The 12,200-nt window shown below is 44.6% G+C and overlaps 1 protein-coding gene across 2 annotated transcripts in view; it reads right to left on the bottom strand.

Moving 5' to 3' along the window:
• Window positions 1-12,200, bottom strand: part of WDR49 (WD repeat domain 49) — a 96,319-nt gene that overhangs the window by 61,550 nt on the left and 22,569 nt on the right. For both annotated transcript variants that reach the window (XR_014547957.1, XM_083613156.1), the window contains 3 exons: window positions 9,007-9,174; window positions 5,324-5,472; window positions 1,337-1,573 (listed from right to left, as the gene is read on the bottom strand). Coding sequence is in view for 1 of the 2 variants with exons in the window: in XM_083613156.1 (XP_083469282.1) it covers window positions 1,337-1,573; window positions 5,324-5,472; window positions 9,007-9,174 (554 nt within the window). In the remaining variant the exon portion in view is untranslated. The remainder of the gene's footprint in view (window positions 1-1,336; window positions 1,574-5,323; window positions 5,473-9,006; window positions 9,175-12,200) is intronic.

The raw sequence follows: 12,200 nt of genomic DNA, 5'->3' as shown, positions 1-12,200 counted from the left end.
ATGTGTGGCTCATAACCTCTTTAGCTTTTTGGACATATGGAATGCCTACATTATTATGCTTAATGATAGCATATTTTTATTGTCACCTGGTGATGTTTTTATATTTTCTCTCTTTTTTGTAAAAAAATTATTTAGTTTTACATAATAATTATAAGCAACAAATATAACAAATCCAAAGGAAAAAGAAAGAAAGAAAGAAAAACACCAAAAGGCTCTCTCGAACCTCTGGATCGCTCTCTCTCCCTCCATGGTTTCCACTTCTAAATTTTATTCCTGCATCTCTTACTGTATTCTATCTATTACATCTCCATAGTATCCAAAGTTCATGTTACTTTTCAAGTGTTATTGTATTCCTGCTAATGATTTCAGCTGTTTACATTGGTCTCTAAGATACGTTAAAAAGTTATTCCAGTCCTTAATAAAAATTTGGTCTTCCTGATTTCTGATCTTTCCCGTCAATTTTGCCAGCATAGTTCATCAACTTGGTCTGCCATTCTTCTCTGGTCAGTACTTTGTCCCTGCTGCTCTTGACGCGTACATAAACAGTCTTGATTAAGATAACTTATATTTTTATATTTTCGTTCCTTTCTTTTTGATATATTTGCATGCACACACACATGTATATACACATACACACATACGTGTTGGCTGTGTCCCTGCTTGCCAACTCCCTTCCCAATACACACCCTGAGACCATTTTTGGTAGCTCTCTAACCAAGCCCTCTGTGGCTACATAAATCTGCTTTGAGAATGAGCAAATAAAACATGTACTTGGTGCCTCCGTCCACCTGCTGCCTCTCACAACTTCATTTGGTATGGAGGTTGTCATTGATAGCCCTGTTTATGCAGCCTATTCATGGAACAGAGAGCAAATTGCTCTCAGGGACCCTTCCCCAATGGCTTCCATACATTGATTTGCAGTTTTGAGCTGTGCTTAGGCACCTACAAGAAGCATTTAGGGCACCCCAGTTGTATGGGAAGGTGTAAGTTTGGTGCAGGTTCAGAGAGATGCATGGAGCATGGGACTTATTGTCCATGGCATTTGCAATGCCAGCAAGTAATCTTTGAACAGAGATTAAGTACATGGACTTAAGACATACTGAATTCACTGGCACCCTTGTGAAACAAAGCTCTTTAGGAAGCCAAAATGCTCACAATCCTTTGCAGGAAAGTCACCAAACGCTTACAATTAATACACGTTTGTATTACATAGTTTCCTTTCCCCCCATGCTTCTCTTCTACTTGCTGAAATCGCAATAAAGAAATGGTGAATCAAAGGTTCGAAATGCTTATCAGACAAATACAGAAAGGGGCTCTATTTTCTTTCTTATTTTACCTGCTGGAGCACTGAATTGTAAAGGAGGCACGTAACGGCTTTCCTGTGACTGGCAACTCTGCTTTTGCCTGAATCTTGCTCCATCTCCAGCAATGTCAATTGGTTGTTAAACGAGATGAAAAGACGCCCATGGGATTCATCAAAGCAAAGTGTGGAATGGAAATCTAGGCTTTTGGGGAAGGAACCAGAAATCCTTTGGATGCAAAGCTGATGCTGAATGTCCCATATCCTTAAGACCTGCAAATGGTAAGGAGGAGAGGAATAAATCAGAACCAAACTTCTTTTTTTTAACTCAGAAGGTGCAGAAATAGGTAAAACCAAAGCTTTGATATAGTTCCTCAGGGATGGGGAATCTGTGGTCCTCCTGATGGTGTTGGACCACAATTCCCATAATCCAGGACCAAAAGCCATGCTGGCTGGAGCGGATGGGAGTTGGAGTCCAGCTCCATATGGAGGGCTACAAGTTGTAGGAGGCTTCATCAAGTCCTCTGAAGGCTGCATATTGTTCAGGCTGGCAGAGCCATGCAAAGCTGGTAAGAGGTCCATGCAAGATGGGAAATGTAGGCCCCAATTCAATCATCTTTACTCAAGGGCCCCCTTTGCCTTTACCTGAGGTTGGGAGGGAGATGAGCAAGGATGCTGGAGGAGCTGAGGAATTTTTAACAAGTGCCTGGGGAAATATTTTGGCAGCTTCTGTGTCACTTGCAAAGGACCCAGACTTTTCCAGACTTTGTGAAGGGTGAGAGATTCCTTCCCTCATTCCAAGGAACCTGCCAGAGGGACGAAGATAGAGTGGTCCAGGGCAGGTGAAGTGATTTTGTTGCACTAGGTCAGGCATGTCCAACTTACAAGAGACTGCGATCTACTCCCATTATAAAACAACTGGCAATGGTCTACCCATTAGATTGACAAAAGCAGTTGAGCTTTTTTGGGGGGGGGAGGGTCTCGCGATCGACCAGGATCTACCACAGACACACACCCCCAAGCGATTGACCTGTTGGACCTCCCTGCACTAGGTGAATCTTAATTTTGTCTCCTGCCCCCCCCCCCACATCTTGCATTTCTCTTGTGGAGGCCTGTGTTCAAATCCTGGCTTGTCCACATACCCTCCAACAATAGGGACATTTTCATCTGAGGATTGTTGGAGCGCATGCTAACTGGTGGAGGAAGAGGGGGGCAGGGGAAGTGCACCACCCCCAGCACCACGATCCCAGTGGGGTGCCATCGCGGCTGTCCTCCCAGCGCTGGGTGCCACACCCCTGCAGGCGGCGCGCCACACCACTAGAACACGCGCCACACCCCTGCGGGTGGCATGCCACGCCCCCAGGACGTGCACCAGCCACGCCCCCGCCTGCTCTCTGCCCCCAGTGCTGGAGTATGATCTATATGTCTCCGTTTCTGTTGCCACCCCACTAGGAGTTATCACTCCCCTCCCAACTGACCCCCTTCAACCCTCATTTTTGTGCCTCCCCACGGAGCATTTCCTATCAAAAGAAGGCTGAGTGCCATCACAGCTACACCAATGGGATGCCCTCCACTCCCCCTTCATTCCCGCCTAGGGTGGCCCTGCCCTCTGCCTGCCCCTCAGAGCTAGCACGTCATGGAGGGATGGACCTCAGTGGTGGTGGCACCTTCTACCCAGACTCGGTGGCAGTGCTGTCAGGGGAAATCCAGACATTCCAGGATCAAATCAGGAGCCAGAATGGCTTTCATAATTCCAGGACTGTCCCTGGAAAATTGGGACACTTGGAAGGTACATCAATGGAAGCCCCACATCGTGAACTCCTGCCAATCACAGTCTCTAAGCCTAACCTACCTCACATGAGATAAACTCCATGAGTGGTGATGCTGAATTCAACAGCCACAGACTACTATTTGACAACGTCATTTCATGCACTGTTTAGTAAACTTCCTACTGGTCATTTCTACTCCCACAGGCAAACCTCTTAGAAATCATTACTCTTAAATCCCTGGACTGAAAGATATCCTAGTTTCCTTATGAGGATGCAACCAAATTAAAATTAATAGTTGTTTTCTCCCCAAATCAAGGCCTTATCTGATGTGAAGTGCAAGCTAATCATGAACGCCTATATTTCTTTTCCTCCTGAGCTGTCAAACCAAGGCTTTCAGCAAAGGAAGCCTTTTTATCTTTTCTTATTCCAGCCCATGTCCTACATGGCACTGCGTAGCAGATGTGTCATTTGGGTTGGCTGGCAGTATGCTGGAGGTTGCTGTAGCAGAGCAGGAGGTTTGCACGTAAATAAACTCTACCAGCTCAGGTGCCCATTCATCCATCAAAGTGAAACAGATTCATGTTAATGTCAAGAATGCTAAAAGGCAATAAAATAAGGGCTAAACCACTACAGGCAAAAACAATGGTCACAGAATGTATTAAGAGGTTTAGTGGCAGGGAAATAGTTTTTGTTGTTTTTGAAGGACATGTTAACTGGACACAAATCAAGGCTGCGGGCTCAGATTGGCATGAGAAACACAACTAATGAAGGGCCTTAGCTTAAGGTCCAAAACTTTCCCACTTGCCCTCCTTCTGTGCATTTAAAAGCAGCCTCACACCAATGCAAGCAGGTGAAGCTTTTCCTGGAATGGAAATAACTGTTCCAGAGCCAGTAAAAATGTGGCCAAAAAAAATCGAGAAATGTCGATAAGTCTTTTTTTTTTTAAATGGGAGCAAAAGCTGACTTACATTCTAGATATTTCAGTGAAACAAAACACAAGATTCAATGGAGAGGTGTCTCGTTATTTCTTAAGGTATTGAAATAAATGCCATTGTGGTTGTGGCTAGACATTCCTCAGGGCAGCATCCCTAAGGGTGAAGAGACTGGAGTGGATTGGAGGGAGTGCAGGTCCAGCTGGTGGCAGCTGCAGCGAATGGGGAAGGGGATTTGCCATAGCTGTGAGAAACAGTGACATGAAGGCCATTGCAACCCAAGACCAGAAAGGACGAGAGCCTAGCTAAAGGTGGGCTGGAGGCCGAAGGTAGAATCCAGGAGTTGACGCCCAATGAAGTCGTCCAATTGATGCAAAGAAAAGACTTCTGCCTATACAGTGGGACTTTCTCCCCCTTTCCTCTCCCTTTGTGCTCCACAAATGTGTTCTAGGGGTTCCTACAACCATATGGAGCAGATTTGGGGGACAGGAAGAGGAGAAGGAGAGGAAGTCCCATTGCTCAAGTAGAACCCATTGTGCTAAAGGGATGGCTCCATTTAATACAACCACGGGAGATGGTGTGTTCTTTAACCTTGGGGAACTGGCTGTTGAAGTAGCCCTTCAAAGAGAATTGAGGGGGGCAGGAAAGAGAAAAGTGGCAATGAATAGCTAACCAGAGAGCCTCAAGAGGCAAGGAGGAGGAGGAGGAGGAGGAGGACAGCTGAGAGATACTAAGTGGACTTAATTCCTGGTAATAGCCCATAAAGAAAAGAAAACACTTCTTTTTTACTTGAGATGTGAATCTGCTCTCATCTTAGGAGAGAAGGGTGGAACTCATATGGCCAGCTGCCTCCTTCATATATTAGCGCACGTGAGGGGAACGTTTCTCAGTACTGGGTGGGACCAGCATCAAAAATGTAAAATTTACCTTTATACAATAAGCTGTTTTCTACATGCACAAAAACTACTCAAGAAGAGCAATGGTGGTGAGGGGTGTTGCCTGAGGGGAGTGGGTGTGGCTAGGGAAGGGGGGATGTAGAGAGAGTCTTGAGAACCAGATAGAAGGGCTTGAAAGGCTGCATTTGGCTCCCAACCTGAGGTTCCCCACCCCTGTCTTAGAAGCTTCATTTTGCTTAGAGTCTTCCAAGGACAAGACCATTTCTACCCATGTTAAGTAGACTTAGCCATGAACACTACAAAGTGGAGCAGCTGCTGGATTGAGAAACTCAAAACTAGTGCCCTTCTGGGTTCCATGTTCTTAACCGGAGTGTTGTCTAGAGGAAGACTAATGATCTCCGCTTCTCAGGCCCTTCCCAAGCTCACCTTATCCTTTCCGAAGCTGAAGAGCAGTTTGCGCTCAGTAATGAACCGGACGGCGATTACACTGTCTGAATGGCCCTCCAGGACTCCGGCGGGCTTAGACGTGACATAAGGATTCCAAAGGCAAACATGGCGATTAACTCCTGCGGTCGCTGTTCAAAGTCACAAAGTCGAAACTCATTTATACAAACGTTTTGGTTTTTTTTACAAGCATGACAAAGAAATATGCCAAAGTTGCAGCAACTGTAAACAATTTTTGTTTAATGGATTCCATTCCACTGTCCAAATTTGATTGCCTTGATGCAGCTTCTCCCTCACCCCCTATTCATTTCCTTCATAAAAATTAATCTGTTTTTGCAGCTGCTTGACTTGATATGGAGCCAATGTGAGCCAAAGAAAGGGAACACTGGCTGAGACTAGGAAAGATGAGTCTTGGAGACCTTGGTGCAGTCCTACAATGGACACTCCTTGGCAGGGGTGAGGAATCTCAGGTCCACAGGCCTAAAGAGGCCTGTAAGGATGTTTTAGCCAAGCCCTGTTCATCTTCCCTATACAGTGGGATGAAACTTAATTCATTCCGGAGGTCTGTTCTTAACCCGAAACCGTTCTTAACCTGAGGTACCACTTTAGCTAATGGGGCCTCCCGCTGCCGCTGTGCCACTGCCACACGATTTCTGTTCTCATCCTGAGGTAAAGTTCTTAACCCAAGGTACTACTTCCAGGTTAGCGGAGTTTGTAACCCGAAGTGTTTGTAACCCGAGGTGTTTGTAACCCGAGGTACCACTGTATGTGACATCATATATCCATAGGCTGTTGACACCTGTATCAGGGGATGGAGCCCGGCACACCTCAGAGATTCACTGGGAATTGCTTGAGAACACAGCCGCTCATTTCAATAGCAACTAGATGCCAGGACTGATACAGTTAGCCCCAAGTAAGGTGGTTTTGTTTTGTTTTTAATGCTCCATCAAGTCATGTTTTATGAGATCAGTTTCAGTTTTCTCAGTCTGAGGTTGTTGACAAGGTACTTATATGTATGCACACAATGACATGCCCTTTGGACCCCTGCCTTCAATTGCTGGCTAAAGCTAGCCTGAGTGGCATGACTGGGTGGGTTCAGGCTGCGGTGAATATGTCTCTGCATGAAGGGGGGCAAGTAGCAACCACTTTGAAGGAGGTGAAAATGCCCACCCCATCACAAACACTTCCTTTTTGAGCACAGTACTTGACAGGGTAGGGACACGGGTGGTGCTGTGGTCTAAACCACAGAGCCTAGGACTTGCTGATCAGAAGGTCGGCGGTTCGAATCCCCATGATGGGGTGAGCTCCCGTTGCTCTGTCCTGGCTCCTGCCAACCTAGCAGTTCAAAAGCACATCAAAGTGCAAGTAGATAAATAGGTACCGCTCTGGTGGGAAGGTAAACGGCATTTCCATGCACTGCTCTGGTTCGCCAGAAGCGGCTTAGTCATGCTGGCCACATGACCCGGAAGCTTGGCCAATAAAGCGAGATGAGCGCCGCAACCCCAGAGTCGGTCATGACTGGACCTAATGGTCAGGGGTCCCTTTACCTTTAACTTACTTGACAGGGTTGCGGCAACGCAGCTGCAGGCATTCCTGGAAGAAACTGATTCTCTAGACCCATTTCGGTCTGGGTTTAAACCCAGGCTCAGGGCAGAATCTGCCTTGATTACCCTGATGGATGACCACTATACGGAGAGGGCGGAATGCAATCCTGTTGCTTTTACAAGCTTTCTCATCAGCTTTTGATACCATTGACCATGGTATCCTCCTGGACCACCTACAGGAGATGGCTTTTGAGGGCACTGTTCTGCAGTAGCTTCAGTCTTTGCTCCGGGGACAGTTCCAGAAAGTAGCACTGGATGAGTGCTTCTCGACCCCTTGGCTCTTGAGCTATGGGTTGCTGCAGGGCAGTATATTGCCTCCATTGCTATTTAGCATCCACATGAAGCTGTCGGAAGCAGCCATTAGGAATTTTGCAGCAAGGTGACACGAGTACACTGATGATAACTCCCATCAGCTCTGACAGTATGGTTGATAGTCAGGGGATGATGGGATCTGCCGTCCAACAACATCTGGAGGGCCACCAATTCCCTATCCCTGTCTTAGCATATGTTCTACATTTGGTTGCCTCTTCTTTACAGCAGCCTCCCCAGTCTTCTACAACATCTCTTTATTGGTTTTGTTGTCTATCCATCTCCTTACAAATGCCTCAGGTCCCCTTTGTTCCCCTTTCCCTACCACCCCACTTCACATCAATTCAGAACAGAGCTCCATTTGTACTTTTTTTTGTTTTTTGTTTTAATGAATTTCCTTTTCAGTGTGAAGCTTATACTCCTTCCTCCGGCAAGTGTTTTGTTGGCAATATACGTTTTATCACCTGCACCTGGCTTTTGGAGGGTGCAATCAAAAGTCTACCCTCCAGGCATTTGTGGGCTGTAGAGCTGATGCTAAGCCAAAGGGGGGGGGGAAGGAATCGACCACCATAAGGCTAAATTGGCTGGACAATTATGACTCTGCCTAAGAAACACTTGGGATTTTTGGTTCTGTTTGGGGATTAAGAACATAGTATACCCGGAGAGCTCACTAAAGCACAGCTTGCAGGAGTTCCTCGGGGGAACCTATGTTGGTTGTATTTATCTAAAATCGGTTCACATTTGTCAGGCAGAAGTACCCTGATATATAGAGCTCTGGGCATTTGAGAGTTCTAAGATGCAGCAACCACTAGGTAAATGTCATGTTTTACAACATCAGTACAATTTACTGCACTTTACTGTGTGGAATGCAGCCCAGAAATTACTTCCATACTTTATCACACTTCCTTCCACATGATAACTCCCCTCCAACAGCCAGAAGACTTGGAGACTAGACCAGGCATATGCAAACTTGGCCCTCCAGAAGTTTTGGGACTACAACTCCCATCATCCCTGACCACTGGTCCTGTTAGCTAGGGATGATGGGAGTTGTAGTCCAAAACATCTGGAAGGCCAAGTTTGCCTATCCCTGGACTAGACCCCTCTCTCTGAGGAGAAATATTACCAGCAAAGGACAACCAGCTAGGCCACAACTGGATTCATGGGCATTTTCAAAATGACCTTCCCTTATAGCCATTTCCTCTGAACCCTTTTGTATGTGCCTTGTGTCGGGTGCTATATCTGAATCAAACTAGAATTTCTGCCTTCACCTATTTATTTATACTGATATTATGTGGATTTAATTGTCACGGCTTTCCCCAAAGAATCCTGGGCATTGTAGTTTAATGAAGTTGCCGTTAGCGAATTTCTACCTAGCCCACTTTACCAAAGTGAAATTGTTAAGGTTCCCCTGGGAGGGGGAAATGGCTGCTATGCTAGGTTGAGTCTGCAATAAACACTGGCCCATTAGGGTGCATGGGGTACTCATTCGCAAACTCCTCACCTTTCTACCAGCTTCCTCCTTCTCAGTCTCAGTGTTATCTCATTGTTGTCCTCCAGTAGGGATGAAGATGGAGACAAAACTAGAATTAGGTGCTTCCGCCTGTCACTGGCTCTGGTTCTAGCTCCTGTCAGGCTCCCTTCCAGTCTACCAAGCCACATGGGCACCAGTTACCGCTGCTACAGTGCAGACATACTCTTAGACTTCTGATTGTCCCTTTCGGTTTTACAAGAAAACAAATTATAGTGACATACCTATCAAGTTGAGCCTTGAATGGAAATCAAAAGCATTGACTCCTTGAGTGACGTGGAAAGTTGTCGTTGTAAGACGAGGACTTAATTTCTCTCTCCAAGCTAGCACCAGTGTGTTTGTGCTGCTGGTTGTAACAGACAGAAAGACATCTAAGGAGGGGATGTATGCAACTGAAACAGTATAGAGATGGCATTTTGATTAGATTCGTTATCAAGTAAGAGGTTCTTACATAGAGCTGAGTCAATTGGGGTGAATCAGTTTTTAAGTTTTGTTGCGCTGTGTTAAGATTTGGGTGTTTTGAATGCTTCTGCAGCCTGTTCTTAGTACCCTACTTGGCTAGAAAAGAAGAGATATAAATGATTAGAAGATGATAGATATAGATCAATTGATTGATGATGATAGATGATAGATAGATGATACATTGATAGATAGATAGTTAGATAGATAGATAGATAGATGATAGATAGATAGATAGATAGATGATAGATAGATGATAGATAGATAGATAGATAGATAGATAGATAGATAGATAGATGATAGATAGAGATAGATGATAGATGATAGATGATAGATGATAGATGATAGATGATAGATGATAGATGATAGATGATAGATAGATAGATGATAGATAGATAGATAGATAGATAGATGATAGATAGATAGATAGATAGATAGATAGATAGATAGATAGATGATAGATGATAGATAGATAGATAGATGATTGATAGATAGATAGATGATAGATAGATAGATGATAGATTGATAGATAGATAGATAGATAGATAGATAGATAGATAGATGATAGATAGATAGATAGATAGATGATAGATGATAGATAGATGATAGATGATAGATGCAGTTACAGATAGGTAGCCGTGTTGGTCTGCCATAGTCAAAACAAAACAAAAAAATTTCTTTCCAGTAGCACCTTAAAGACCAACTAAGTTAGTTCTTGGTATGAGCTTTCGTGTGCATGCACACTTCTTCAGATACACTGAAACAGAAGTTGCCAGATCCTTCTATATAGTGAGAAGGTGGGGAGGGGTATTACTCAGAAGGGTGGTGGGAATGGGTGGTTGGCAGATAGCTGAGATGAGCCTGTTGATAGATGATAGATGATAGATGATAGATATAGATAAGCAGAGCACAAACATTTGCAGTAGAAATTTAATTTTTCCAAGCCTTCAAATCTAATGCTATTCTTTCTCCCAGCCTGGTACCAGATTTGTTTTTGTTGTCTAATAATGGGAAGTCATGCAACATCACTAAGCCCCATCACTTGAATTTAAGGTTTGAGATGCCATCAAGCTGGCAACCTAAACATGAAGTGTACTTTTGTTGGAAAGCCATGACTAACTCCAACTGCCAGACAAACAGGGCTTTGTATTTGCATGTGTGTGTTTTCATGCATTGCCTTTATATGTGCATATGTAAAAACATTTAATGGGTACACAGTAAAAATGTAGCATGTGAAGGCGGCCATTGAGACAGAAGTTCTGAATACAAAATTGGTGGCTACACTACAGCAGTGATGGGCAAGAAGATGCTGTTCAACTCCCATCAGCCTCAGTGAGTATGGTCAAAGGTCTGGATGATGGGAGTTGTAGTCAAACTACTTCTGCAGATATCTATAAAAAAGTATAACCATTTGGAAAGAGGTTTTTATATGCTGCTGTAATGTTTGCTATTGAATGGCATAGTTGGAATTTCAATAAAACACACACACACAACCTGCCTCTCTGGACTCTAGGGACTTTTATGAGAGTAAAATGTTATGAATATTAGGAGCTGAGAAATCTTCGCAGTTTCCAACAAAGACATAAACTTGTTTCTGTCTTAAATTACATTGTAAGTCAAGCTCCTTGGAGGATGCCTGACTGAAAATGGTGGTCTTAAGAGTAATTCCCATATCAGCATATATATGGCAAATTAAAATGTTATGTTACTTGAGGAAAAGACTGAGCCAGTTGCTGTTCTTCGTACTGTAGAATCATATGGCTGGAGGGGTATTATAGTTCATCTAATCCAATCTCTGACTCAAGGCAGGGAATTCATAGCTAGAGCATGTCCAGTCTCTGCTTGAAGACCTCCAGCAAGAGAGAACCTGCCATGTATACCATGAGTCCATGGTTAACACATACAGCAGGGGTAGGGGACCTGTTGTAATTGAATGAAACTCTAAAGGCTGGGGCCTTGTTCACAATGAAATGGTAAAGCTAAGTTTGGGCTGTACCAATTCAGGTTTCAGCAGGGGTTGGGGTTGCTAACATTTATTTATTTAGCAAAAATATTTGAGCACTGAGTATTTCAATTTTTAAAAATGGGATCCTGTTGCACTACAAATCCCATCAACCACAGCCAGTGAGCAGGGATGATGGGAGTTGTAGTCCAGCAATAGCTGGAGGGTCACAACTAAGCAACCCTTAAAATATCCGACAGGCTGCTGTCGGAAATCAAGCCTTTATCGGGAGAAACTGGCAACTCTCCCAGGCACCCGGCTTGGTCTCCTGTTGACCTCCCTGGCTGCATTCCCCAGCAAGATCCAGGCTAGGTCACAATAGGCGATTCTTCCCAAACGTGGGAAGAACACACCCACTCCCTCCTGCTCCCCCGGCAGGGAAGGAGATAGACAGAAATGTATTTACATGCCTTTATTTCTGTCTTTGCAGCATTACAGAAAACATGTCTGTACTCTTCAAACTCCAGCAGTCAAGTGACAAAGACTTCCTGTACTTCCTGTACATACGCAAGAGGAAGAGCTCATATTACACTCTGAGCAAATTCCGGTGCATCGCCCTGTGAACTGACTGTCCCACTGTTTCCCACGGACAGTCCCAACATTCCCACCATGTTTTGTTTTCAAGCTAGCAGTTTGCAGCTGCATTGCATCCATATCGTAACAGCTGCAACCCAGAGATCTATCTTTGGATTGCATGACACAGAAGGAGACAAGGCAGCTGCAGTGGCTTCTTCCCACTCATTACTCTCCCAGTTCTGCTGCCTCTCCTACTTGCAATAAAAAGGAGCGCTCCAGGTATGCCATGCAGCAGGCAAGGTAGGGAAGCATAAGCAAGTGGACAGGGTGGGACAAGAAGAAGACGCCATGGATTCTTGTTCTCCAACATTACACTGTGACATCAAAAGTCCAGATCGCATCCTTGCAAGCATAACTCTGAGATGCAAGGTTGAAATGTTG

The sequence above is a fragment of the Podarcis filfolensis genome, assembly GCF_964270895.1.
Source record: "Podarcis filfolensis genome assembly, chromosome: 5".
Lineage (NCBI taxonomy): Eukaryota > Metazoa > Chordata > Lepidosauria > Squamata > Lacertidae > Podarcis > Podarcis filfolensis.
This window is presented reverse-complemented; position numbering and strand designations above follow the sequence as displayed.